At 39.5% G+C, this 23,667-nt stretch overlaps 1 protein-coding gene across 1 annotated transcript in view; it reads left to right on the top strand.

Moving 5' to 3' along the window:
- The first annotated feature begins 5,384 nt into the window (after positions 1–5,384).
- RFX4 (regulatory factor X, 4 (influences HLA class II expression)) overlaps positions 5,385–23,667 on the top strand; it is a 77,609-nt gene continuing 59,326 nt past the window's right edge. Inside the window, exons 1-3 of the mRNA XM_010076004.1 lie at positions 5,385–5,460; positions 14,448–14,508; positions 20,007–20,130. Coding sequence (XP_010074306.1) covers positions 20,065–20,130 — 66 coding nt within the window. The 5' untranslated portion in view covers positions 5,385–5,460; positions 14,448–14,508; positions 20,007–20,064. The remainder of the gene's footprint in view (positions 5,461–14,447; positions 14,509–20,006; positions 20,131–23,667) is intronic.

Raw genomic sequence — 23,667 nt, 5'->3', positions numbered from 1 at the left:
GGGGGAAACCAGTGCAGTTAGTACCACTGTACGGTAATGAGGTGAGACAAAATACAGCTCAGGTTAGGTGACCATAGAGTTCCATTCTGCCTGTAAAGCTCTTAATCTCCCTTCAGGACACACACGCACACACATGCCCACAGGGCTACAGCCAGCAGTTCTGGGTACACTCACCTCCCAGCTGCGTGGCACAGCCCCTCCAGCTGCTTTTGCCATCCTGTTTGGCTGCCCAGCAGGACACAGGGGCTTTCAAAGGCCAGAAGAGGCTGTGATTACAGGTCGTGCTAACACTGCAGCAACTCCTAACCCTCCTGGCAGGACAGCAGCTGCAGAAGGCAGTGCCAGCTGTGATCAGGCCCACCTCCTCCTCCCCTCTGCAGAGCGGAGTCACCAGGGCCATGCACATGTGGGAGCAATGAATGCTTTCTTTTCTGGGCTGCAAATATGCAAAGCCAATAACCATTGTACAAACAAGAGGGAGTAATTATCTCATTAAATATACTGGCAGTAGGCAAGCACCTCTGCTGTATTCTCTCACCTCAACTGAGGCTCTGGAGGGAGAAGCCTTGCAAAGGTGTCTTCCAGGAGTGAACCCTTCCTTCTGAAGTAGATGATCTGTCTAAATATTATGTCAAAGATATCTTTAAAAAAGGGTTCATACTTGTCTTTCCTGATAGTTCATGAAAGCTCCTGCCCCTGAGCAGCTCTTACATGTTTGCCTCTATTTCAGGGAGTTGCAGACCTGCCCTTCCAGACCAGCGTTGAAGCACCATATAAATAAAAATATACTTTTCGGTGTGAAGAGAACAGGCTTGGTAACTGGTGGGGACAAGGGAAAGCCACGCAGGCTTCCATTCTGCCAACTCTTAAAAAAACCCTCAGTTTAAACTTCTGTTAAAAATGTGGTGGACACATTTAATGGAAGAGGAATACTCTCATTCTTGAGGTTCAGTGCATGTGTCAGTCTTAGCAAGATTAGGACCAAAAAGAGAAAAGGTGAAATGAGGGCCAGAAGTAGTTTCATAACTCTTTTTAATCCATCTTTCATCACTTCATTGGAAACAATTTGTATTTTTTGTTTGTGTCATGACAAGTTATTCTGCAAGAAAATTTACACTGGAAAAGTTATTGTAGTTTGAATTATCATCTCCTTTCCCTCATGTTGGAATCCTGCAGAAGATGCAATGTATTTGTATTTAGTGGCACACAAAATTATACAACAGAATTTATAAGGCTGAGGGACATAGCTGTGCTCTTCATTATAATTTACTTTTGATTCTTGCGAAATTTAATATTTGATATACTATTTAAAGATGCATCTTCAAAACACCATTAAATATACCTTATTTGCAATTCTTTGCTAATCAGATTGTAATCGTCTCCATATTGTGTCACAGTACGGAGTTATCAGCATGTGACCACACTACATTTTGATACTGGATGTTATTTATTTATTTTGCCAGAATGGCTTTTTTGGCTAGCACTGATCCTTGCTCCAAACACTGTGCTGGTATAAGTGAGGGTACAGGATGCTGGTGCTCAGGGTGGGGAGGAGTCCTGGGGAGCAGGGAGAAGAAATGCCGTAATACTCAATATACTTATGTAAATACACAGCAAGGAAAAAATATACCCTGTGTAACACACAGGGTTCTCTTCTGCTCTCACAAGCGCCTCTCACTAGAAATTTGGGGCTTCTACATGGGATGTTAACGAATCATCATTGTTATCAGGTCTGATATGCACTGCAGCTTCATCACCACCTGAACTCTATTACTCTGGGACTATTCCCAATGTGAAATCCTGTCAGTGGGAAGTTTGTAAGGTCTAAGCGCAATAATTTAGGCTTTAATCATATAAAACCTTCCATACAGTGTAACTCAACGGCTGTCTAGTGTGACTGGTGTCAGCCTTGGGTGCAAGTGATGAAGCCTCAGCCTAGAGACACCGAGGGTTAGCCGTGGTCTCTTCCTCAGGCTCTGCAGCTGGACTGCCTGCGACAGACACCAGTGCAGCTGGGTTGTACACCAGTGTGTCGTGAGGACAAGAACATGTGATGTGTACAGGACTCTACCCAGTATTAACTCAGAAAGAACTTCCAAAAATCAGACTTAGTTTTGACTTTTTATTTTCTTTGCTTTCCCTCTTTATCTTTTGTTTTGTTTTGTTTTGTTTTGTTTGGGGTTTTGTTTGTTTGTTTTAGGCAGGTGCTATCATATCTGGGATCTGTGGGCTTCTGAAGGGAGTATTTTAAATTTCAGCAAAACCGTGGTTTTATTTTCTTTCAATGCCTGAAGTAATTCTTATTAATGGAGTTAAAAGCTTTGTAAAAACTTTTTTCTTTATACAAACAGTAAAAGTATCTGCTTATTAAATGAAGGTATTTATATCAATGATTCTATGATTAGAATACTTATTTATTTATATTTACATCACTCGGTTTATGAGATAATACAGCCTTTAAATAGCTACTTGGTTTTGTTGCATTTTTCATCTGCCAAATAATTTGACAAATTTACCGTAGAGTCCCTGATATTTTTTCTCAAAAGTGTTAGTTCTCTTCATTCTTTGCTGCCAGACAGGTCGTGTATCTTTTCAGGCTTCAAGAATTTCTATCAGCTATTTAAATGCAAGGCCACAAAGACAAAGCCAGACTCAGGCTGCAGTGAGCTGAACGGGGGTGATTCAGGACCAAAGGAGTTGTGGCACATAATTAAACAGTAGCGGTGCCCCAGAGACTGCCTGCTTTACCAGTGAAAAAGGGGTATATACACAGTTATCAGAGACAGTACATGAACAAGGATGGTGAAAACTGTTATCAAGTGACATTTAAAAAGTTTTTTTTCCCGCTACTTAGGCAGGGAACGTGACTAAAAATGGCTGCTGCCAGTTCCCTGCTGCCGAGGGAAGAGGATGCATCTCAGCTTCCCAGCTCTTGGTGCTGGGAGGAAAAGAAAGGGCAGAGCTGGGCATCAGTCTCTCCTTGGCGCTGATGGCAGCCGCCTTTGCTTTTTCTCCCTGCAGCTGGGCTCAGAGCCAAGGGAATTATATACAGCCATGGCTGTGCGCTGAAAGGAGGAGGAGGAGGTACGGTAATCTTTCTCAAGGCTTCTTGTACCTCTTTCTGATGTTGTCCTCAGCAGCAAGTTTCTCGTAGTGATCTGTGAGGATCCCAGATCCTGTCCACCCGCTCATGGTACTAAGATGGGAGAGGAGAGATGCGATTAGTTCAGTTTTAGGACAGTAAAAGAAATCTGTTCAGGAGCAGCCGTTTCGTTGTGTTGGCCCTTAGACAAGGAGGTGATACACCCCCACCCAACGCAGCTGAGCAGCATGAGAAGAAAGCCTCAAAGTTCGAGCCGCAGCAGGCTTGTGGATTAGTAACGAAGCAGGAGCTGATTAGACAGCAGAGGCCTCGCTGGAAAGTTTTAAGTTGCAGTGTCATCAACCTTAAAGTGATTTTTGTACAAGGCTGTGTTGAATTTGATGGGAGAAGAAATAACCTGAAAAATCTATTGACAACAAGAGTTATGTTTGCTGATTTTCAGAGAAGTACCTCAAAGGAGCAGGCTCTAGGGAAAAGGCAGCGTGGTTGTGAGGCTCCATAGGCACAGGGCAGTTTGATGGTGAACGAGGAAGAGGCACATGGGAACATCCTTGTACCTATGAAGGCAGCATCACAGCATGTTTCTGCTGGGAACACACAGGCAAACAGGCAGAGGGAAGGGAATGGCCTGGAGCTGCCACAACCTCTCTTATACTGCCTGAAAACCAGAAGTGCACAACGCAATGGTACCTGGAGTCTTGCGGCAGGGCCTGGAAAACCACTCTGAAAGGCTCTCAGCAGACCCTGTCTGAAGTCCTACACAGCTGCCATTGCCCTTTTGTTTGTGTGGCAGTGGAGAGTGTGTGTACAGAGGAATATACACAAGTTTGCAACTGCCTGGGTATAAAAAGCATTTTTTTTTCTTCAGGATGTGTTTGGCCATGACTATTCATATATTTATTTATTGGCATTCTATTAATATTAAACGAAGCTATACCAGCTTTTACCCTCTATAAACCACATGGGCTGCTTTCCCGAGACCCTGGGCTGCGGCTTTCCCTTTAAACCTGCTGCTTCTATGGGCTTTCTCTGGCTGGCAGACTGCTGCCTGTGCTGTGCAGGTGGCCTGATGTGCCTGGGGAGTGGCTTATGGAAAGGAACCTGCAGCCCTTTCTGTGGCTTTGAACGTGTTCCTGGCTCTGGCAGTTTGCTGACAGCGAGGCCTGTTTTCCTTTATTTCTTGTGGATCTCTTCAGTCAGTGGGGTTGTTCCCTGTCATAACTTGTGGGGTTACCCTGCAGCCTTCCCACCTATCCCTTCTTTGTCTTGCTTTGACCACAGAGACCTCTGAGAGCGTAGGTTCATTTCTGCCCATATGCGTGCCCTTGAAAAATAACCTTACTTGAAAAATAATCTTATGAGGGAGGTCAGTTTATTTTAGCAATATCCAGTGACTCCAGGCAAACTCAAGGACTCATGTTTCATACTTTGTCTAAGGAAACACGTAAGAAGGTGCAACTTTTGCCCTGAAGACCTGTAACAGTAAACTCTGCTGAGCCTGGTGCATCCTCTAAAGTCATCAGGGGACATATGTTATAGCTTCCAGAAAGAACAAGAGAGTCAAGTTAACGTAATGCTGTACCTCATCTGACTTCTGGGAATAAATTGGAAATGAGAATGAGGGAGGACAGGAGTGGCTGAGTATGCACTGCAGAGTGACAAACGTTCGAGTAGCTCAGCGGCAGCTGACCTGCTATGCTGGACTCATACCAGTGTGAAAAAGATCTCAGCAGGGCCTAAGAGTCCATCAGGGTGAATGGGATCATACGAATGGAATTCAGTAAGAGCACAGTCTGAGCCCCGCTGTAACAAAAATTCACATGAATGAATGATTTTACACACATTAAGAGTTATTTCAAAACCAGTAGAAATACTTGAGTATGTTTTTGTACTTTGCCAGACTAAGGTTTAGAAATTAATGCAATTTATGTGTTTCAGTTGCCCACATGACGTGATAATTTTTTTTAATGTATCATGATGGGGAGGGGAGAGAATATCTTGAGGAGCTTTGTTATGTGTGTGGAAGTGTTTTAGCCTCTGTCATCTAAAAACAAACACAAAAAATGAAACTAAAAAGCAACAGCTAAGTTTGAAAGCAAGAAAGGATTTTCTTGCTAAATAACCCCAGACTGAGCATGTTTTAACAGAAACACTACAGAACACCATCTGTTGAAAACTGGTGTTTTATTTAGTTTTGTATGTTGGAAGTTTATTTTTTATGCAAAGACAAACAGGAAAAAAAAAAAAAGAGCATCTTTATTCTTTTGCAGAGAGTTGGATTGAACGATGTCTCAATGAGAGTGAAAACAAACGTTATTCCAGTCACACCTCTCTGGGGAATGTTTCTAACGATGAAAGTAAGTAACTTGCCATTCATTTAAAATGAGTGTGAATGTGTCCGAGTGCTAATTTCCTGCTGTGTGTTGCTACCTCTTGGTGATATTTTTAGTACTCTGTAGTTTGAAGAGTCAACTCACTGACACATCCAATAGGTTTTCTGTTTGTTTGTTTGTGTTGGCTTGCTTTGATTTTTCTGGAATATTTGCTATTTTGCATTATTTAAAAGGAAGTAACACTATCTATTAGTTAAAACAACCAGAAGAAGTGGTGTGTCATTGAGTAAAGGCTGGATGACCTCTAAAATGTGCTGTTAGTATTAGCTCACAAGTAAAACCATCTGTTTTGCTTTTCATTGGTGAACATCATGCAGTTGAAATACAGGAACAGTTGTGCTGTTTTTTCAGTACTAGTATATCAAATAATACAGATAAAAATATTTATTTTAAGAATTGAAAAATCATCAGATTAAAAAAAATCCCATATTAAATAATGATTTTGCTTATTTTTAGTCATAGACAAAAACCAATTATAAGTCTAGCTGACTTTAAAATAGCTATTTTTCTTCTTTTCTTGTTATAGCAATTTTAGATCTTGATTTTTAACACAGCAGATAATGAAAAGGACCCCAAAATACCTTAAAATAGCCTAATTGTTTCTTTTTAAAATTGTAAGACAATGTTTAGTTTACCATTTAGTTTTCCCTGTTTATACAATTTCTTTTCCACTTAATTTGCCCAAAGCAAAATACTCTTCATGTTAGTTTTTCTCTCTGTACTTCATATGTTAGTTCGTGTTACAAGATACTAATGCAGACTGAATTCTTTAATTCAGAAAAACTCACTTTTTTTAGTATTCAAGCATATAAGTTTAGAAAATGTATTTTTAATCACTTCTTAATTGCTGAATGTGCCTTTTACAATTTCTTGCATTTTAAGAGAACTATTTTATTTTAATGTCACAGTAAAATTCTGTGCCTTGCAACACAGTGTTTTAGTAGATCACAAAGTTTGCTATATTTGGGCCCTACTTTTGTTTGTCCAGGGATCTCTTTTGAGGTAATATCTCTTCTTCAGGAGAAAAGAGGTATTAGAAACATGATAGTTATTCATGACTCCCAAGCTAAGAACAGTGGGTAAGAATCCTTAAGGATAGACAATAGAACTTGGGTGGGGTTGGGGTTTTTCCTTTTTAAAAATGAAGGAATTAAAAATCAGTTTCTCTTCAAAAATAAAATTGTATTTGAAAACCAAAAAGCATCTACCTGTTAATTTGCCTTTTACAAGAACCAGTGAGATGAAAAAACTAATTTCAGGCTGGTGCTACTGAGAAAGTGATGGAAAGAATCTGTAACGAATGAGATGTGACTTTAGACTCTTAATAGTGTCAGAATTCAGGATTCAACCCTATTGACTTTAGTGAGCTTTTCCTTAGACTCGCAGTTCAAGACGGTACTGTCAAGGTAACTATTTAGCACCACTAGCTATATTAAAAAAATTATAATGTCATAATTAAAAGTCTCCTTCTGTATTCTGTTCTAGATCTGTTACCCTAAATAGGTTGTAGCAAGACTAGCAGTAGTTTGTTATATATGCTTTCAGTTTAAATGCGAGCATAAGAAAACTTCCCCATACCTAGGGACAGTAAGGAGTGGACCTGGATGGGTTAGCAAGAGCAGGTGTTTCAGACAGTCACGTTGAGAAGATCAGATGGTTGTTCATTCTGTTTTCTGGTACTGGAATTAAGGGACAAGCTATGATAATGAAGGGCAGCAAATTTAGAACTGATAAGACAAATATATATATAAATTGATCCCACAATTTGTGTGCAGAAGACACTGTAACAGTATATAATGGAAACCCAAATGAGAGTGAGAGTTGATTTCATCTAGCTTCCTTTATAGCCAGTTCTTCCGGATGCTTCCTTTGCACTGATACCAACATTTCTGCAGCACAGATAAGAGAATTAATCCACCTGAAGAGTCACCCTTGTTTTGGGGGGAGAGAGAGAGAGGAGAGACTGAAGACGGAGGAGTAGGAAAGAAAAAGAAGCCGCTTGCCCATCACAAAGACCAATAATCTGTGAAATTCAGAACAAACTATGAATTTCACCTTAGAAAACATTGTACTTATGTGTTTCTTTCCAGCCCTTGAGTTCTTTCTAACATTTCTCTAACAGTACCTACACACCAACCAAGAAATTTCCAAACCATTGTGTCACTCTTTGTCCAGCCTCTGTCATACATTTACAAACAGCAGGAGGCAAAATGTTCTGAGAAAACCTGTGTAACCCTATTTGAATTCTTCAGAACGGTGGCCAAATTGCTGTTTGTCAATGAAGCTCCAGTTTTCATCTGCTGACAAAAGAAGACACCATCCATCTTTCTCTCGACTACTTAGTTTTTTGTCTCTAAATACATTAGGTAGTTCTTGGCTGGACTCTACCAGAGAAAATGTGGTTTTGGTTGGTTTTTTGGTTTTGGTGAGGTTTTTTTGGTCTTGCATCCAGTGAAGACTATGAGAATTTGCACTGTGAACTGATAGTGTTCTTACTCAGTATCATGCTTGCTCTTGTGACTGTTTTTTTCTCGTATGTTTTGAGAGTTCATAGGGTTTTAGGACAAGAGTAGTAGTTTTGCTGGTCTCCCTTTCTATAGTTAGAGTATGCTACAGAACCATACTTCAGGTCACAGGCTGCAGGGGTGCTTTGCAATCTTCTGTTCTCATCCAGACACCTCCATGCCCTTTGAACCTGCATTACATTGTGAAGGGAAGCAATGACTCACAGCTGTGGATTCCCATGGTCTCATGGCTTCTTTGGGGGATTCTTACCTTCTTGAAACATTTAATGACCTCTCCCAAAGCACAGCTTTTTCACTTTAATATAAAAATTCTAGGTACATTTTATTTCAGTTTCAATTTTTTTAAACATTTTTCCTTCCACCACTTCCACACTCTGCATGTTAGTCAAAAGAGTTACAGGAGAAGGGAACAGTTCAACCTCATATCTAATAATAAAAAAAACCAAACAACCCACATAATTTTCTGTGTACTGTGTGTTGAGCCAGATTCTCCAAACTGAAATGGGGGTCCAAACTGAAATGGGGGTCCAGAAGAATACAATGCAAGGATTATGAAATTTTCAACTTCAGTTCCCTGGGGAAGGAGTCATGATGTTACATGATGAAGTGGAAGGGTTGCTTGTCCAAATTTTTTTCATATTTAGAAATGTGAACGTATATGAGATAAAAGAAAAGATTCAGACTACTTTTTGCACTTCAAAAGGAATGTTCAAAATCCATGCTCAAACTGTCTGAAATGGAAGATTCATTGAAAATATTCTTTTTTTGTTTGAAGCAAACCTCTTATTCTTCCATTGAGAAAAATGTTTAAAAAGAGCTACTTGATTTCATTGAAATTTTCCTTGGGGAAAATTATTTCTTCTTCAGTCATACCCACTCAGTTATAATTATGCTGCCATGTATCAGAGGGTTTAAAAAAATCCCACTATTTTAAAGGCATGGAGTACACACTAATGAGCCTGAATCTTGTTTATGGCTACATGTAAGTAAGAGATAAGGTAGCTTCTTACTCTTACTTAATTTTAGGTAAGGGTAAATCACTTTTGAGAACAGTCAGAACCTGGACTGCAGGGGTTATAGAGGAAGAGGCTGTTCCTCAGAAAGGTGTGGAGCTACCTGAACTAAGGGAAGGATTTTATCCATATAAAGCTACTAGTAACATATTAGGTCCTCAGTGGTTTTGAGACACATGCAAGCAGCACTGGAAAGTACAGGACTCTTCTATTATCTCCACAGTGGAAAGGAGAGCTTTAGCTCCACTTTAGATGTGATAAACTGCTGGTTTTGTCTGGGATAAAGTTAATTTTCTTCACAGTAGCTAGTATGAGGCTACAGTTTGTATTTGTGCTGGAAACACTGTTGATAATTCAGGGATATTTTCATTATGGCTAAGCAGTGCTTACACTGCATCAAGGCCTTTTCTGCTTCTCACCCCACCCCACCAGCAAGAAGGCTGGGGGTGCAAAAGAAGTTGGGAGGGCACACAGCTGGGACAGCTGACCCCAGCTGACCAAAGGGATATTCCATACAATAGGATGTCATGCTCAGCAATAAAACTAGGGGAGAGGTTGGCAAAAGTGAGGTGCAGCTCAGGGACTGGTTGGGCAGCAGTTGGTTGGTGGTGAGCAATTGTTCTCATTGGCATCACTTATATGCTCAGCATATAAAGCTGGGAAAATAAGAAAAAAGGGGGGCACAACTTGGAGTTAAGGCATTTGTCTTCCCAAGTAGCTGTTGTGCAGGAGTTTGCCCTGCTTTCCTGGAGATGGCTAAACACCTGCCTAATTATGGGAAGCAGTGAATGAATTCCTTTTTTTGGTTTGCTTGCGTGCACAGCTTTTGTTTAACCTATTAAACTGTACTTATCTCAACCCATGAGTTTTCTCACTTTTACCCTTCTGAGCCTCTCTCCTATCCCACCAGAGGGTGAGTGAGCAAGCGGCTGTGTGGTGCTTGTGCCAGCTGGGGTTAAACCACAACACAAACAGACTAGCATCCATGTTTTAGAAAAAGGTGTACTAATGCAGGGTCTTTACTTTGTGGATGTTTCACTTACTGTGTTTAAGGCAGCATGCTTAAAGAGGTGCTGAGCATAGCTCCTATTGTCTCCATGTCTTGTTCCAAGAAGCAAGAAATCCTTTGAGCTGGACCTAAAACCAGACAGCAGAAGTTAGAGGGTACTACTGAGAGTTCAGGGGAAGTCTCAAACATACCCACAAGGTACAGACAGAACCTTATTCTGGTGGCTTTGAAGCAGAATTTTGAAAGGAGAAAGATGCAGCTGTTAGCAAAAAAACTTCCATGGATTTTGGGAAGAAAAACATTCTCTGATACCTCTGGGAGCCAAGAAATACTATTTTTTTCTAGTACATAGATTATCCCAGTTTTTAATCTCATTGATAGCTTGTTCCACGCTGACAGTTTTACTTGCAACTGTCTAAGCTATTACCTGCTTTCAGCTTGGGATGAGTACCAGGTTTCCTACCTAACCAGGAGCCTTGAAGGTGCCTTTCCTCGGAAAGCTGGTAGTCGTTCTACTGGCAGAGGAGTGAACACACAAGATCTGCTCCTAGCACATAGGTTTCTCTCTGAGGTGCTATGCAGCTGCTGTATGTGTGAACACCTGCAGCAGTGCATCAGAAGCGGGATTTTTCCTCATGACTTTGAGTCCTTTTGTGTTTGTCACAGAATTGTCAGCTCTCTTGCTCTCTTCTTTGACAGTGCCTTGAAGCAAGTGTCTTTATTTCCTTGCTTTACAAAATAGATTGGGTTTTAAAAGTGATGAATTTTAAATGGTACGGGTTTATTTTAATCTACAGTGTTGTTCTGATGGGGACTGATAAAACAACAGGCCAAAAAGTAAACAGGAAAACAGTATTCCTTACCTCTTTCATGCTGTACAAACAGATCTGGGTTCAGACCTGAGTCAAGAGTTACACAGAACATTCCTGGCTCAACAGGGAAGCTATTAAGTGCTCTGCTTTCAAGTAAGATATAAGAAATAGGGATATTCATTATTTTCTGCCAGTCAATTACCTGATGGGATTATATTGTTAAACTGTACAACATAGAATAAAATGTTTGTTTATATAATACTGAAAGTTGGTATTTCTATGTCCCTTCCATTCCTATACTATGTGCAATTCTTTCCATCTATTTAATAAAAAAGTGAGGGTTTTTTGAAAGCAAATGCTCTAGCCAAAACCTTGTGAAAATTAGAAACATTTTGTCTGACAGCTGGTCCATTGGCAGAAAACAAACAAAAAGTTCTGTTTTCTTGTACAGAGAAATCATTCTGGGGAGACAAGCACTAACTGAAAATTGTAGTTTTGTTGAAAATCCAGTTGTTCCCTGGGTACATATTTTGATGGAAAGTGGTGCTCAAAGAACTCTTTTTTTAGTAAGTTCAAAGTCCATCATTCTCCTTCTTGGTTTAAAAGGACAGCTAGTGGAAGATGCTGAAGAGTATTGAAAAAGCATCCCCAGGAAACAGACATACTTGAGGAAGGGGATTTAAATTACAGCTTATTATATTATTGTTACTTTGTGGTGTTAAATCCTTACATGGGAGGAGCTGAGTGTGGGTGGCTTGTAGTATGTGAGGGCAGGTTAGGTAATGCACCTGCTCACAGGTGCTCACTCTCACTGTGAGTGAAAAACAGCTGGGGGAGGAATGGAAGGGATGAAGAGACTCTAAGATTGTATAATTTAGTCTGAGAGAGCCACATATCCAGGGGAAAAGAAAATCTAGTTATCGCAAGTGAAAGCCATCTAGTGACAGAATTTTGAATACCAACCCCCCTAAATCAAGAAAGATGATCAAAAGGTTTATTCTGGGGAGGGGGGAGTAGTACCTCTTGGTTTCACATGTAGAGCTTGTTTAGGATTTCTGCACCTTAGTTAGATGAGTGGTTATTTAGATCAGTGGCTTTCCAATTTGTAGTGAAGTTAAACGAGTGGATGATAGGCTTTGACACTGACATAGAAAATACTGATTAAGAAAATGGATGATTTTCACCTGAGAAACAATAACCTTTATTTGAACAGGAAGATGCTGGGGTACAGGAGGAGGACTGGGCCCCACATGCTGCTGGTGGCTAAGGGCGTCAGCTTTTGTTGTGGTACCCCACTGTGACGTGTGTGTCCCCCCCAGCAATGGCAAAGGCCTGAATCCTTGTGGCCGGCAGAAAGGTGCTGCAGTGCCCTGCGTTATGGGTCCCTGTTGGTGAGGCCTGCGCACCCCCATGACAGCCGGCTGAAATTTTCATTGCTAAAGCAAGGGAAAGCTGCCACTGCCCCCCGCCAGTATTTTACCCCCTGCAACACTTTGCCGAGACGAACCGTTCATAACTAGCTCCCTTTCACTCTTACCTCAAGAACGGTTGGGAGGCCACCAGCTGCCAGCACCCGTGGGGGCTTGTCAGGCCAGGCCAGCCTGCCCATGGGTGAAGCTGCAGCAGTCTCTGTGCCTCAAGCCTGGGGCACTGCCATAATTCCCTCTCATCACTGCTGCCTACTTTTTCCCTGGCCGGGATGACAGGGAAGCCACAGGATGACACAGGACTGGACCAGACTCTGGTCAGGCCACCTGCCTCTTGCCTCTTCATAATGACTGCCGGGCCTTCCCTGCAGGGGCTTGCTCACCCTCCCAACAGGTGCTCTCACACCTCCGAGCTGAGCCAGGCTCCCTCATCTCCTGTCGCCTGGGATACTGTGAATCCCAACCCCGAAAGCTCTCCCTGCCTCAGAGCAGGGCAGACATGGCTGCCCCCTCCTCCTCCAGCCTCTCCTTGGGGAAGGCTGGAGCCAGGCGAGCTCTTCTTAGGGTATCTGTGTTGTCAGTTAAGGGTAAGAAGGGAAAAATCGTTGGTGTTGTGAGAGAGGACGGCCCCAACTATTTTATCGACCCAGTGGTTACTTCCCACTACGAAGACATTTTTTCCTGCCGCCAGCCAGCCTGGGGGCTGTTTTCCAGCATCAGCGGCCTGTGGCAGCCAAGGCCACTCGGCAGTCAGGCCCTTCCTGGGGAGGGTTTGTTGCATGCCGATCATTTGTTTAGGAGAAACAAATGAAAAACACAATTTAAAAGTGATTTGAAATGTGTATGTTGGTCCTATGCGCTGAATAAAAGCGGGCCCCTGAAAGGCAGTGAAGGAGTGTGCGGCCCAATAATTAGAGGCCTATTGTCATGCAGATGCGTTTTGCTCCCAGTGTCTGCCGATAACTGTAAATCTGGATTTTCCTGACATTCAGGGGACTGGCCTCACAGGCTGAAGGATGTTCGATTAATACAACTTGCCCTATACGTTATGGAAGAAATATTGTGGCGTGAGGGCTGAAGACAGTGTTTTCCAAAGTGGGGTTTTATTTGTGCGTGTCGGTTCTTGGGACGGCACAAAAGGCCTCGCAGTGGGGTCTGATGTTCAGAGGAGGCAGGCCAGCTCCCTTAAAATTCAGCGTCCTAAAGGCTCACTTAAGTAACTTCTAAAAGTTAATTGTATGAAGAAAAGAAACTTGCAGCATGGTGTACAGGCGCGGTGTTTTACCTCATTGTTTAGTTACCAAAGCCTTCTGCACTTAATGCGTTTGTCAGGGACAAAGTTGTTAAAATATCAAATTGTGTTTGATACAGCACTGTTTCCCAAAGAACACCCTTCTGGAGACACTGATTGTGCTTCACTCCAGCTTTCACCCAGGAATGTTTTATATGCTTCACAAATCACAATTTAATAGGAGTTATTCTATACATACTTTTAAATTGTTTTAAAAGAACTAATGTGAACTAGGAATAATCCAATATTTTAAGAATTTTATTTTAATAATCTTTTTCTTTATTCATCTTTTATTCAAATTTTTAGAAAGTCATCAAATCAGCAAATTACCTTGGAAACAGTTAATGAGGAACACTATCAGAAAAATTATCTGAAAAGGAATAGAGTATATTATAGAATATTTTTAATTTCAATTTTTCTTGTTCAGAATTAATCACTGTAAATTTACAAACATCTAGTACATATCATGCTAGGATCACAATAGTGGATGAATCCTATTAGGTTAAATGTCTCATCTAATAAAAAACTTGAGTAAGGCAACTGTTCCCTTGAAGCAGGTGAAAGTGTTTTTGTATTCTGACATGCTGCTAGAAGTCTGAGTTGCTTTTTTTTCATATAAATTTATCCTTTCCAATGTCATTATTCCTGTGCACCACTCTGCTCCTTCAGTCAGTGGTGTTTGCGGGGTATCTTAAGCAGTAGCTGCAGATGCCAGTGTAGGTAACATCATTATGTACATTTCCACAATTTAGCCAATATTTTAAGAAAGCTTTGGCTTTGAGAAAATTTTTTTTAATCAGATAATTCCTTACCAGTTCATAATGCCTGAACAATTCCCACTGAAATTACATAGTATTTTTTTGTTTCTTAACAGATGAGGAAAAAGAAAATAATAGAGCATCAAAACCACACTCAACTCCAGCTACACTGCAATGGTAAGATGCCTTTTTAAAAAAAATCAATAAAACCTGTTAGTGTTTTTTCTTATACTTTTTCCAGCTGAAGAGAATAGAGATCTTGGACATCTTATACGGTTCTAAAGATACTTTCATTGTATGTGTTTAATCTGCTCATTAGTATCCTGTACAGCATTTCTCAACAAATGTCTTACTCTCATGGGATTTGTTTGAACATAGGAAACCTCTGATACAGTTTAGAAGATCTACTTGGCATATTTCTTTGCCACCTTGCCAGCTGGTGATTTGTGGTTTGTCGTCATTGTTATATTTATTACAAGAAAACTAGTACTGAGAATTTTTTTCAAGATTCACATTTGTTTCAGTGTATGATGAACCTTTACTGACTGTTTTACAGAAACAAGATCTCTATAATTTAACATAAAATACAAAAAAAGAGAAGAGAGAGTTTGGGGTTTCATTTGTTTGTCAAAATCCATGTGCAAATTTAGTAAGGAGAAAAAGGGAAGGGTAATTAGGAAGAGAGAAAGAGAGGACGGGAAGAGGAGAGTTTGTGAGTTAGTCTACTGTGCTATGAAAAATGAGCAAGTGCTGTTCACTGTGATTTACAGCAGTATTTTAGGCTGGATGTTCTGTAATGTTATTTATACTTCTGACATCCCTTTCTATAGGTTATCTCTTAGACTTCTGCTGATTTTCCCTTAATTTAGGTTTTTAATTTGGTTTAGCTTCCTTAATACTGTAGGGGATCTAGCATCTTCCAGGAGGTTCCTTGCATCTGGCAGAACAGAGCTCTGTTACAGAAAAGCCTCAGAGCTTGCTTATCTGGAAAACCCTACTCCTTAGGTTGTTTTGAGTTTTTTAAAGTAAGGCTTTTACTTCACTTCCAAGCAGTTCTCATAGTTTTCTGGATGAAAAGATAAGATTATTGGTAAAAAATGTGGGGTTCTTAGCAAAATGTTAACAAAATTATTTTTCTGCCTCTGTCAGTCTCTTGGGAGATATAACTGAACAAACAGCAAAGAACATTTAATTCAGTGAATTTTACTCTTTTTCTCTGCCTGTAAAATTCTGTGATTCTATGAAATATGCATAAAGAGTTTTGGATTATTTAATCTATATTTGCTTTTTAAAGTTGATCAGTTAAATTTTAGATTTAAAAACCCCCAAGACCGGTGGGTTGTTTTAGAATAGGTTTGTGCAAGTATTCAGTGTTTCACCTTGAAGAAACTTGCAGAGACTTCCAGTACAAATGATGAGATGGGCAAATATAAATCAACACATTTATTTCTGGACTATTGCTTCTTTGTAGCTATTTGTATCACAAAAGTGCTCTTTTCCAGAAGTTCAAGAGAAGTGAATAAAGAGAGAGAGTGACTACAGACAGAAAATTATTAAAATAACAGTGAAATGTCACAGAGGTATTTTATTATTTTCCATTATTCACCCACACAATTTCAACACAGTTCAAACAGGATAACAAAGAACGATATAGCTAAATAAAACAGCAGGCAGGGCTCACCAGTCCCAAATTCAGAACAGTGTTTATTTTGCAGTAGAGTCAGTTAAGAGTCTTTTCCATGGGGGCAAATAACGGAGTAGCCAAGAAGTCGGAGTTAATTAGAACATGCCAATGATACTGTTCCCAACAGAAAACATGCAAATACTGTAAACAATCTTTTGCCAAATACTTTCAAGCTTCCTCGGTCATAAAGGTTAGTAAATCCCTAAACTCCTGGGATATTGAGCCCTGCTGGAATGCAGTGTACACGCTAATGCTCATTCAGCAGTGTTTGCAATAGAACCCTAGAATTTTGATTCTGAAAAGGCTGTTTCATCATCTTCCCTTCCCCCTTGTTAGTGTACTGGCTTACTACCTGTTGTGTTATGTTTCTTGTATGTTTAGGTAGGTCAGAGATTCTCCCCTTTGAGTCTCTTGGAGCATCTGCAATTTCTTCCTTTCAGTTTTCCACCCCAAAATACATGAGGGAACAAAAGGCAAAGAAGTTTTCACTTTTAATTTCTTTGGTGTCAAACTGAATTATATGATCACCTCATTTTTTAATAGACCTATAAGTAAAAGTTTCCCAGCTTAGTAGCCATACCATAGCACAATTTTCTGGTGTTTTACACATGCTTTTCAGCCTGTGTACTGCATCTTTAAATTGGTATTTCCTGGAAAACTGTGATAACTGGGTTTAATACATGAGGTAAAATTACAAACTCAAAATTTGTGGTCAAATTGCTAAAACAGTAAGCTTGCTTTGTGTGAAGCTGTTGAGTTTTCACTGTTCTGGAAAAACAGACTCATTAGCATCAGGTTATTTGTCCTAGCAGCCCATGGATCAGTAAATTATTGTGGCCACCACTGTACAAATGCTGCTCTGAGTGCTTCCTGTAGATTTAGCTTTACATGTTTGACAGTTTTGCCTGCTCAGGCCTCAGACCTAGTTTGTGACCAGTGAAGAAAGACAAAAGACTACATTTACCTGAATATGCCCTGGGTAACCATGTATCCCACCCTCCTACTGGAATCTCTGGGCCAGATTCAAGTGATGGAAGTGGTGGGGTAAATTATTGACTGGATTTCAGGATAAAGTGCCAAACTCGCTTTGCTTTGGAAAATAGAAGCATGATGATTGTCTGCAGCATCTGGTGTCTGCCAGATTAAATCTTGTCATGTTTTTACTGTTAGATACTACCCTTATTTATAGCATAAGAAGGCGAGAGTGTGTTGGAGAACAGAAACCGAGGAAACATCAGTAGCAAGGAAAAAGAAGAGGAGGAAAGTTGTAGTGAAAGTGAAGCAAGACATAAGGGAAATATGTAAATTTTGTCACATGGTCCATATTACCATCACCTTTATTAGTCTGTCTGGCATCTTACTGAAAGGAGTGAATATCACCAATCCCACAGGGATCTATCCTTAATGCTAACGCCTCTACAAAGGCAAAGTACATTGAATTTTACAATAGAGGGGGAGGAAGAAATAGCTGAAGATGCCAGAAGCATGTCTGGATGACTGTCAGCCTGGCTAAATATCCTTTTCCTGGAAACAGGAGTTATGTTTTTGTTTTGTTTTGTTGATGACACAGAATGAAGTGAAAGGCCTGGTAAAGGTAACATTACTGCCGAATAGAGCATAATTAGGGAAACTACACGGGCTTGAATTTAACTGTTAAGGCATGAACATGCCAAATACCTGTGTTTCTCCTGTGTTCGTTATTATTTCTAAAGCTATAGCTTACTAAACACCCAGCTCTAAAATGTTCATGATTATTTCATTGGTGAACTGGTTGACCAAATTGTAAGTGTGAAACTTTATTTTACCTCAGTTTGGTGTGTGTGTGCACGTGTGTGTCTGCTTCTCCAGACAGAATTGTTCAAAACATGAACAATCTAATTCCATGCAGTTTGGTGGCTTACACTGTAGGTGCTCCAAATAATAACAGTATTGTGAAGCTAAAGTCAACAAAACTGTTCTATTTTTTTGCAACATTCATAAAAAGAGATTAAAAAAAGGAAGGTAAGGCACTGCTAGACAATGGATTCTCCCCAGGTTAGTAGTTTCACAGAAATTGTTACAATACATCAAAATTAATTGGTTCTGAAATCCTATATGTGATTAGCAATGGTAACATCACAGTTGTTCTGTTGTCTTTGTATCTAAAACCAAGTCTGTAACAACGCTACAGACCTAGCTCTGCCATAGAATAATCTCGTTTAATCTAGAAGTATATAAGTATAAAGAGGGAAACAGCAAAAAGGACATATGTCATTCTTCTGGAAGGATTAGGAGTTTTATTGCTATACTGTAGTGCTACAAAAGGTCTCATTGTGAACTACTGGATTTCACATGGCTTTATTAGGACATTTAAAATGTTATATATATATTATTTCTGATAATGATTTGTTAGGTAGAAGATTGAGTTCATTATCTTTCTATAATACTGTAGAATAAAGCTGAATTCAAAATATGATAAAGTTGTTAAATAAAAGACAGGAAAATAAAAGAAGTGGAGCAAGATGGGTTTTTTGATCATTAAAAAAAAGTTCAGGTATAATGGATCATTGTTCAGTGTCAGACTAATGACTCTCTGTGAAAGAGAGGAGAAAAAGAGAAAAATTCATCAGATATGAACAGAAATAATTAACTGCTTTTCTTTCTGTCCTGTCTTGGTCATGGAAGCTGACATTCCAATTAGCAGCTATAGTATACAAACGGACTCTCCAGGTTTTGAAAGGAGGTTTTGTTGAAGTGCTATGAATTTGAGGAAAGATGCCATGATGATATTTCTGTAGAAACCAAGGAAGAATAGATGTTGCCCATACAAACTGATTCCATTCATCTAGCCGGATATCTTATTAAAATAGTTTGCAGTCACAAATGATCACAATAACTGAAATGAAAGGTAGGTAGGTCCTGAAAAAGGCAATGAAGGAGAGAAACTAGATATTTGGAAGGTGTTCTACAACAATCAAATAACACTTTTTTTTTTTTTTTTACTGTAAAATTGGAGTTTTTTTAGAATATGTATTAATTTTCTAATACATTTAAGAGGAAGTTGCACGTACCTTCTCTTCCTAGCCAGCAAGGTGGTCAAGCACACATGTAACTATATATGCATGTGAATGACACCATGGATGACAAGAGTAATTATGGTTTAAAGTTAAGTGTGTATGTAAATACCTCTTGAACTTTGTTGCATCAGAATCATAAAAATGTAATTTCAAAGGAATGTTTCTTCTAGTCTATAGATATATAATAAACCCAATTTCAGATTTTAAAGATGAAGCATATGCCTTTTCATATATTTGATGCATAATTTACAATTTTATAGTTGTGTGTTTGCGTGTGTAAATGAATAATAATAGTTTCTACTATTATTATAGGCTGTTATTTCACTATTTTATTAGCATTTTACTCAGATTGTGGACTCTTTTTTTCATTTTGTCCATCAACAATAGCAAGAAAACATTATACAGATATGATTTTGTGCACACTCTCCAGTATCTGGAAATAACTTGCTTTTGCCACATCTGCTTCCTCAAGGTAAGGAATTTTGCAGCTGGACAGGAGTGAAGAGAGTGTCATGAACCAAAGGCGACCAGTTCCGTAGAGAATGAGAGAATGCTTCCCCTCAGCAAATGCTGTTTCATAGCTGTACATATATTTGTTTACTGCAAGATGCTTTTAGGGTATAAGAGGTGACTAGTGTATTTTTTACTAAAAATAGCACTTTGGAGCATGGTCAAAGACCAGTATTGCTTTGTAGTAATCTCTGTTTGCCTGAGAACTCACAGCCTGTATTTTTAAAAGCCAGCGTGAACCAAATGAAGTGAGTAAGGGGCATGGAAGTGAACTGGAAGGAGCACTGAAGAACAAAGCAGAGAAAATTTAGTAGACAGGCAGAAGCTGGAATGTTTGATCTTAAAGATGCAACTTTGCACACTGTTTACCATACAGGACATCCAACATACTTGCAGTTCTCTCTGTTTGATATTTGCTTTTTAAGGCTGGAGGAGAACTATGAGATTGCAGAAGGTGTTTGCATTCCTCGAAGTGCTCTCTACATGCATTACTTGGACTTCTGTGAGAAAAATGACACACAACCTGTTAATGCTGCCAGCTTTGGGAAGGTGAGTCTAAACAGCAGTTTGATGCCTTGAGCTCTCACCTGGTTCAGGTGAGTTTGGATTATTGAAAATAATGAAATCATCATTTACCATTAGAGGTAGAGGTATATGAATGGAATCTCTTATGTATTCAAGTCATTAGACAAAGGCTAAGATTTTAAGTATTTAGAAAGTTGGAATTATTTCTGATCATTACTAAGCTCCAGAATACATTAAAAATTTTGACAGCTTCAGTCTGCAGCCTAGCTGACAGTGACATGGTATACAGTATTGACAGCTTGGAAGTTGAATACAAGCCAGTGTAAACACATCTGCATTATAACCTGCAGTGCTTTAACAATTTTTTCTTTTTTTAAATAGAAAGGTAAAATAGAAATAATTTTAATTCTGGGGCCTGTGATTCCTTGTGCTTCTGCTTTCCAGTCCAGCTCTAGTAAGAGCCACTGCAGTTAAGTCCAGACTCACAGTGAAGATACATTCTTAGCATAGATGCAGCTGTGCATTGTCCAGATGTGAGCAGCAAAGCTGTTATGCTGTACATCACTAGCAGTCTTTAATGGCTGTCCAGGATGTTACATAAAGTTCTTATTTTGGATTTGCTGGTCAGATGGTGTTTTCTTCTCAGTGAAAAATAGGAAGATATTTTCATATTTTTATTTTTTTATTTAAAACTGAGATTTTACTCTAGAATGTGTCACAGGCCTTTCAGACATGTAGGCTGTGAAAAAACAAAGGTGTAGAGTTTGACACTGTTTCTGAAATGCTTGCAAGCATGAATCTGAAGCTGATTGTCCTGCTAGCTGTTCTCTTCTAGTGTTTGCAACATTTATTGTACAGAAGTGCTGGGTATTCAAAGAAGGAAAAATGTTCCTAGGGTAAGTGCCTGTGTACAAAGTAGGTGAAGGAGAATAATGTATTTAATGAGGTGTCGTTTTCTATAGTGCATCTTTATGTATGGCAGCTTAGCAAGGCAAGTAAAATATAGCATGTTGTAACATTACTATATTTGTTTTGTTTTAAAGACCTGCATAGCTCAGTTGATTCTGTTAGGTTTCTGTTTAAATATACAGCATAAGCCTAAATTAAATTGATCATTCTATATATTATTCCTACCAAGTGGTAAGTAAGTAGGGTAGTTTAGGAATAGAGCGAACAAGAAACAGATTTCATGCAGGCTAACAGATTTGGAATGTGGGTAAAATTTACACAATGCTACTTTTGCTGCTAGTAAAAACTCCTATAAATTGTAAGGTGTAATTATTTCAAAATTATTTAATCAAAATATGAATTTACTGGGGACTTCACAAACTTTTAGTGCACAGTCATCTTGTTACACTGTATGTTACGCCACCCTCCTTCTTCCCTGCCCCTCATACACACACACCTGTTCATCAGGAGGAGAGCCTTGACCTGTCAAGACAGGTACAGTGTCTTTCATTCAAAAATCACGGCATTCCAGAGTGTTTTTCATGAGCTGCATTCCAAGTGTTTTCCACTTGGTTGCAATAAAGTTCTGAAGAAGTGATGTATGAAATTTCTTTCCCTTTTTGTGGAGAGGAACCCATACAGAATCCTCCTAGTACTGTCCCAAGCAAGTGCTTCATGTGGCCACTTTTGAATCTGGGAACTGAGGCTTCTGCACAGGTGTGTCCAAGAACCTTAGACAACACTGGCACAAACAGTGAAGCAGAACAGGCTTCTGCATCTGCAGAACCAAGAGCAGACCCCAGTAATTCTGTCCAACCCATTATTACAAAGAAATGTACTGCACAGTCTCATGAAGATCTGCAAGGCAGACACCCACTTCATTGAATCAGTAGCTTGCAGTCAGCTTCTTCTTATGAGTAGGTAGTACAGGGATGAAGTTTTAGCTAACACACAGGGTGTTATCATGTGACTTAAATACAGTATTGGCAATGTGTGTTGCATAAATGGCTTGGAGGTAGTGCAGTGAAATAGGTGCTATTTGAGGGTTTCTGCACTTTGCTGCTGAAACAGAGACCCTAGAGATGTTTGTCCTCATTGAGAATCATCAAGAGCCCTGCAGCTGTCATCTGGTCCAGAGAAAGGGGTTAGTTGTTCTGTGAAATTGTAGACAGTTCGCCTTTCAATAAACCAGATTGAATTTATGATTCATCTTTGAACTTTAGCTCTGTGGGCAATGTTAAACATTTAGGCTTTTTCTTTAACAGACTGGTTGTTTTTAGAATGAGAAGTGGAGCTCAGCACATTAAAGCAATCTGTAGCAAGTAACATCCAAATGTGTTGTTGCATACTCAGTTACATCTCAACAGAGCAGTGTTGATTTCACTTTTAAAGATACTACTGGAGACATATGAAACTTCCCTGAAAGTGATCTCTCCAAATTAATGTTTCATAAACAATGCTTCAGCCTGTGTGTACTTGTTAAGCCTGATGTAAATCAAATATATCCACAACAGAGCATGGCAGGAAGAAAGGACCAGTTGTTAATGAAATAGATCTTGTCTCCTTCCATCTCCTATGTTCGTTAAATCTGTAGCTTTATCTAAAACTTACAGAATATCTCCACACTTCCCTGCAGTATTTCCAATTATTTCCAGGTCCTGGTCATTACATCAAGGTCTTGCTTCTTTCAGTTTTCTTACGCATCCTCTGTACCTTCTTTCTACATAATTTTTAGATTCCCTCATGTCTGTCTATTTGCCTGTCTCTTGTCCTCTCCTCTCCCCATGCCAATAGCTGGGTAAGAAGCAGCACATTGGGTGGGTGTTGACTGGTTGCCTCAAACTCATGGTTGTCCAGTCAGGCAGTTAACAAATGGCTCAGCTAAAGCCTGAGCTTTCTTCCCTGTCTTGTCCGCAGCATTAACATTATGCCCTCCCCACTATCTAGCCAGTGTTGCCTATTAAACTTCTAGGACATGGACTGGACCACAGGTCTTTGGTAGTATTGGATTAGCAAAACAAAAATTGGTCTGGGAGGTGCAGAAATTAAGAGAGAGACAGTAATATCTCCTAGACTGTCACCTTTGGAAATTAGACTAATAGCAACAGAAGTAAGAAGAAGAGGAAAGAAGAGAATTACTAGATGAAGAAACACCTTTTAAAAAGCAACCTGTACTCCTACGCCACTTAAAGTACATATAAAATAAGGAAGACTCTAATATGGTTATAAATGTGATATATTCTTATAGGACAAAGGGAGGAGCTATAGCTTTAATACGTTAACCAAGATTTTAGTGCTTTATTCATGCAATTAATATGTTAAAATTACAAGTAGTTTTTATACTAACATTTGCCAATCTGCTAATAGCTAAGCTACCTAGTCTGTCACTACAGAACTATTTCTTACCTGCAAAAGACAGGACCAAGCACTCTTTTACGCATATACTTTAACTAAACAATGACTAGGGAGAGCCCTATATTTGCTGGTTACAGCTCTGCATTAGCAAGTGGAGACTCCAGTGTTAAACTTCTGCTCTTACTGTAGACAGGAAAACAGATTATATTCAATGGGATCATGATTTCACACAAAAGTGAAGCAGAAAAGTAAAACTGT

Source organism: Pterocles gutturalis, unplaced genomic scaffold (assembly GCF_000699245.1).
Source record: "Pterocles gutturalis isolate BGI_N339 unplaced genomic scaffold, ASM69924v1 scaffold8263, whole genome shotgun sequence".
Taxonomy (NCBI): domain Eukaryota; kingdom Metazoa; phylum Chordata; class Aves; order Pterocliformes; family Pteroclidae; genus Pterocles; species Pterocles gutturalis.
Note: the sequence above shows the minus strand (reverse complement) of the source record. Positions and strands in the feature narration are given on the sequence as shown.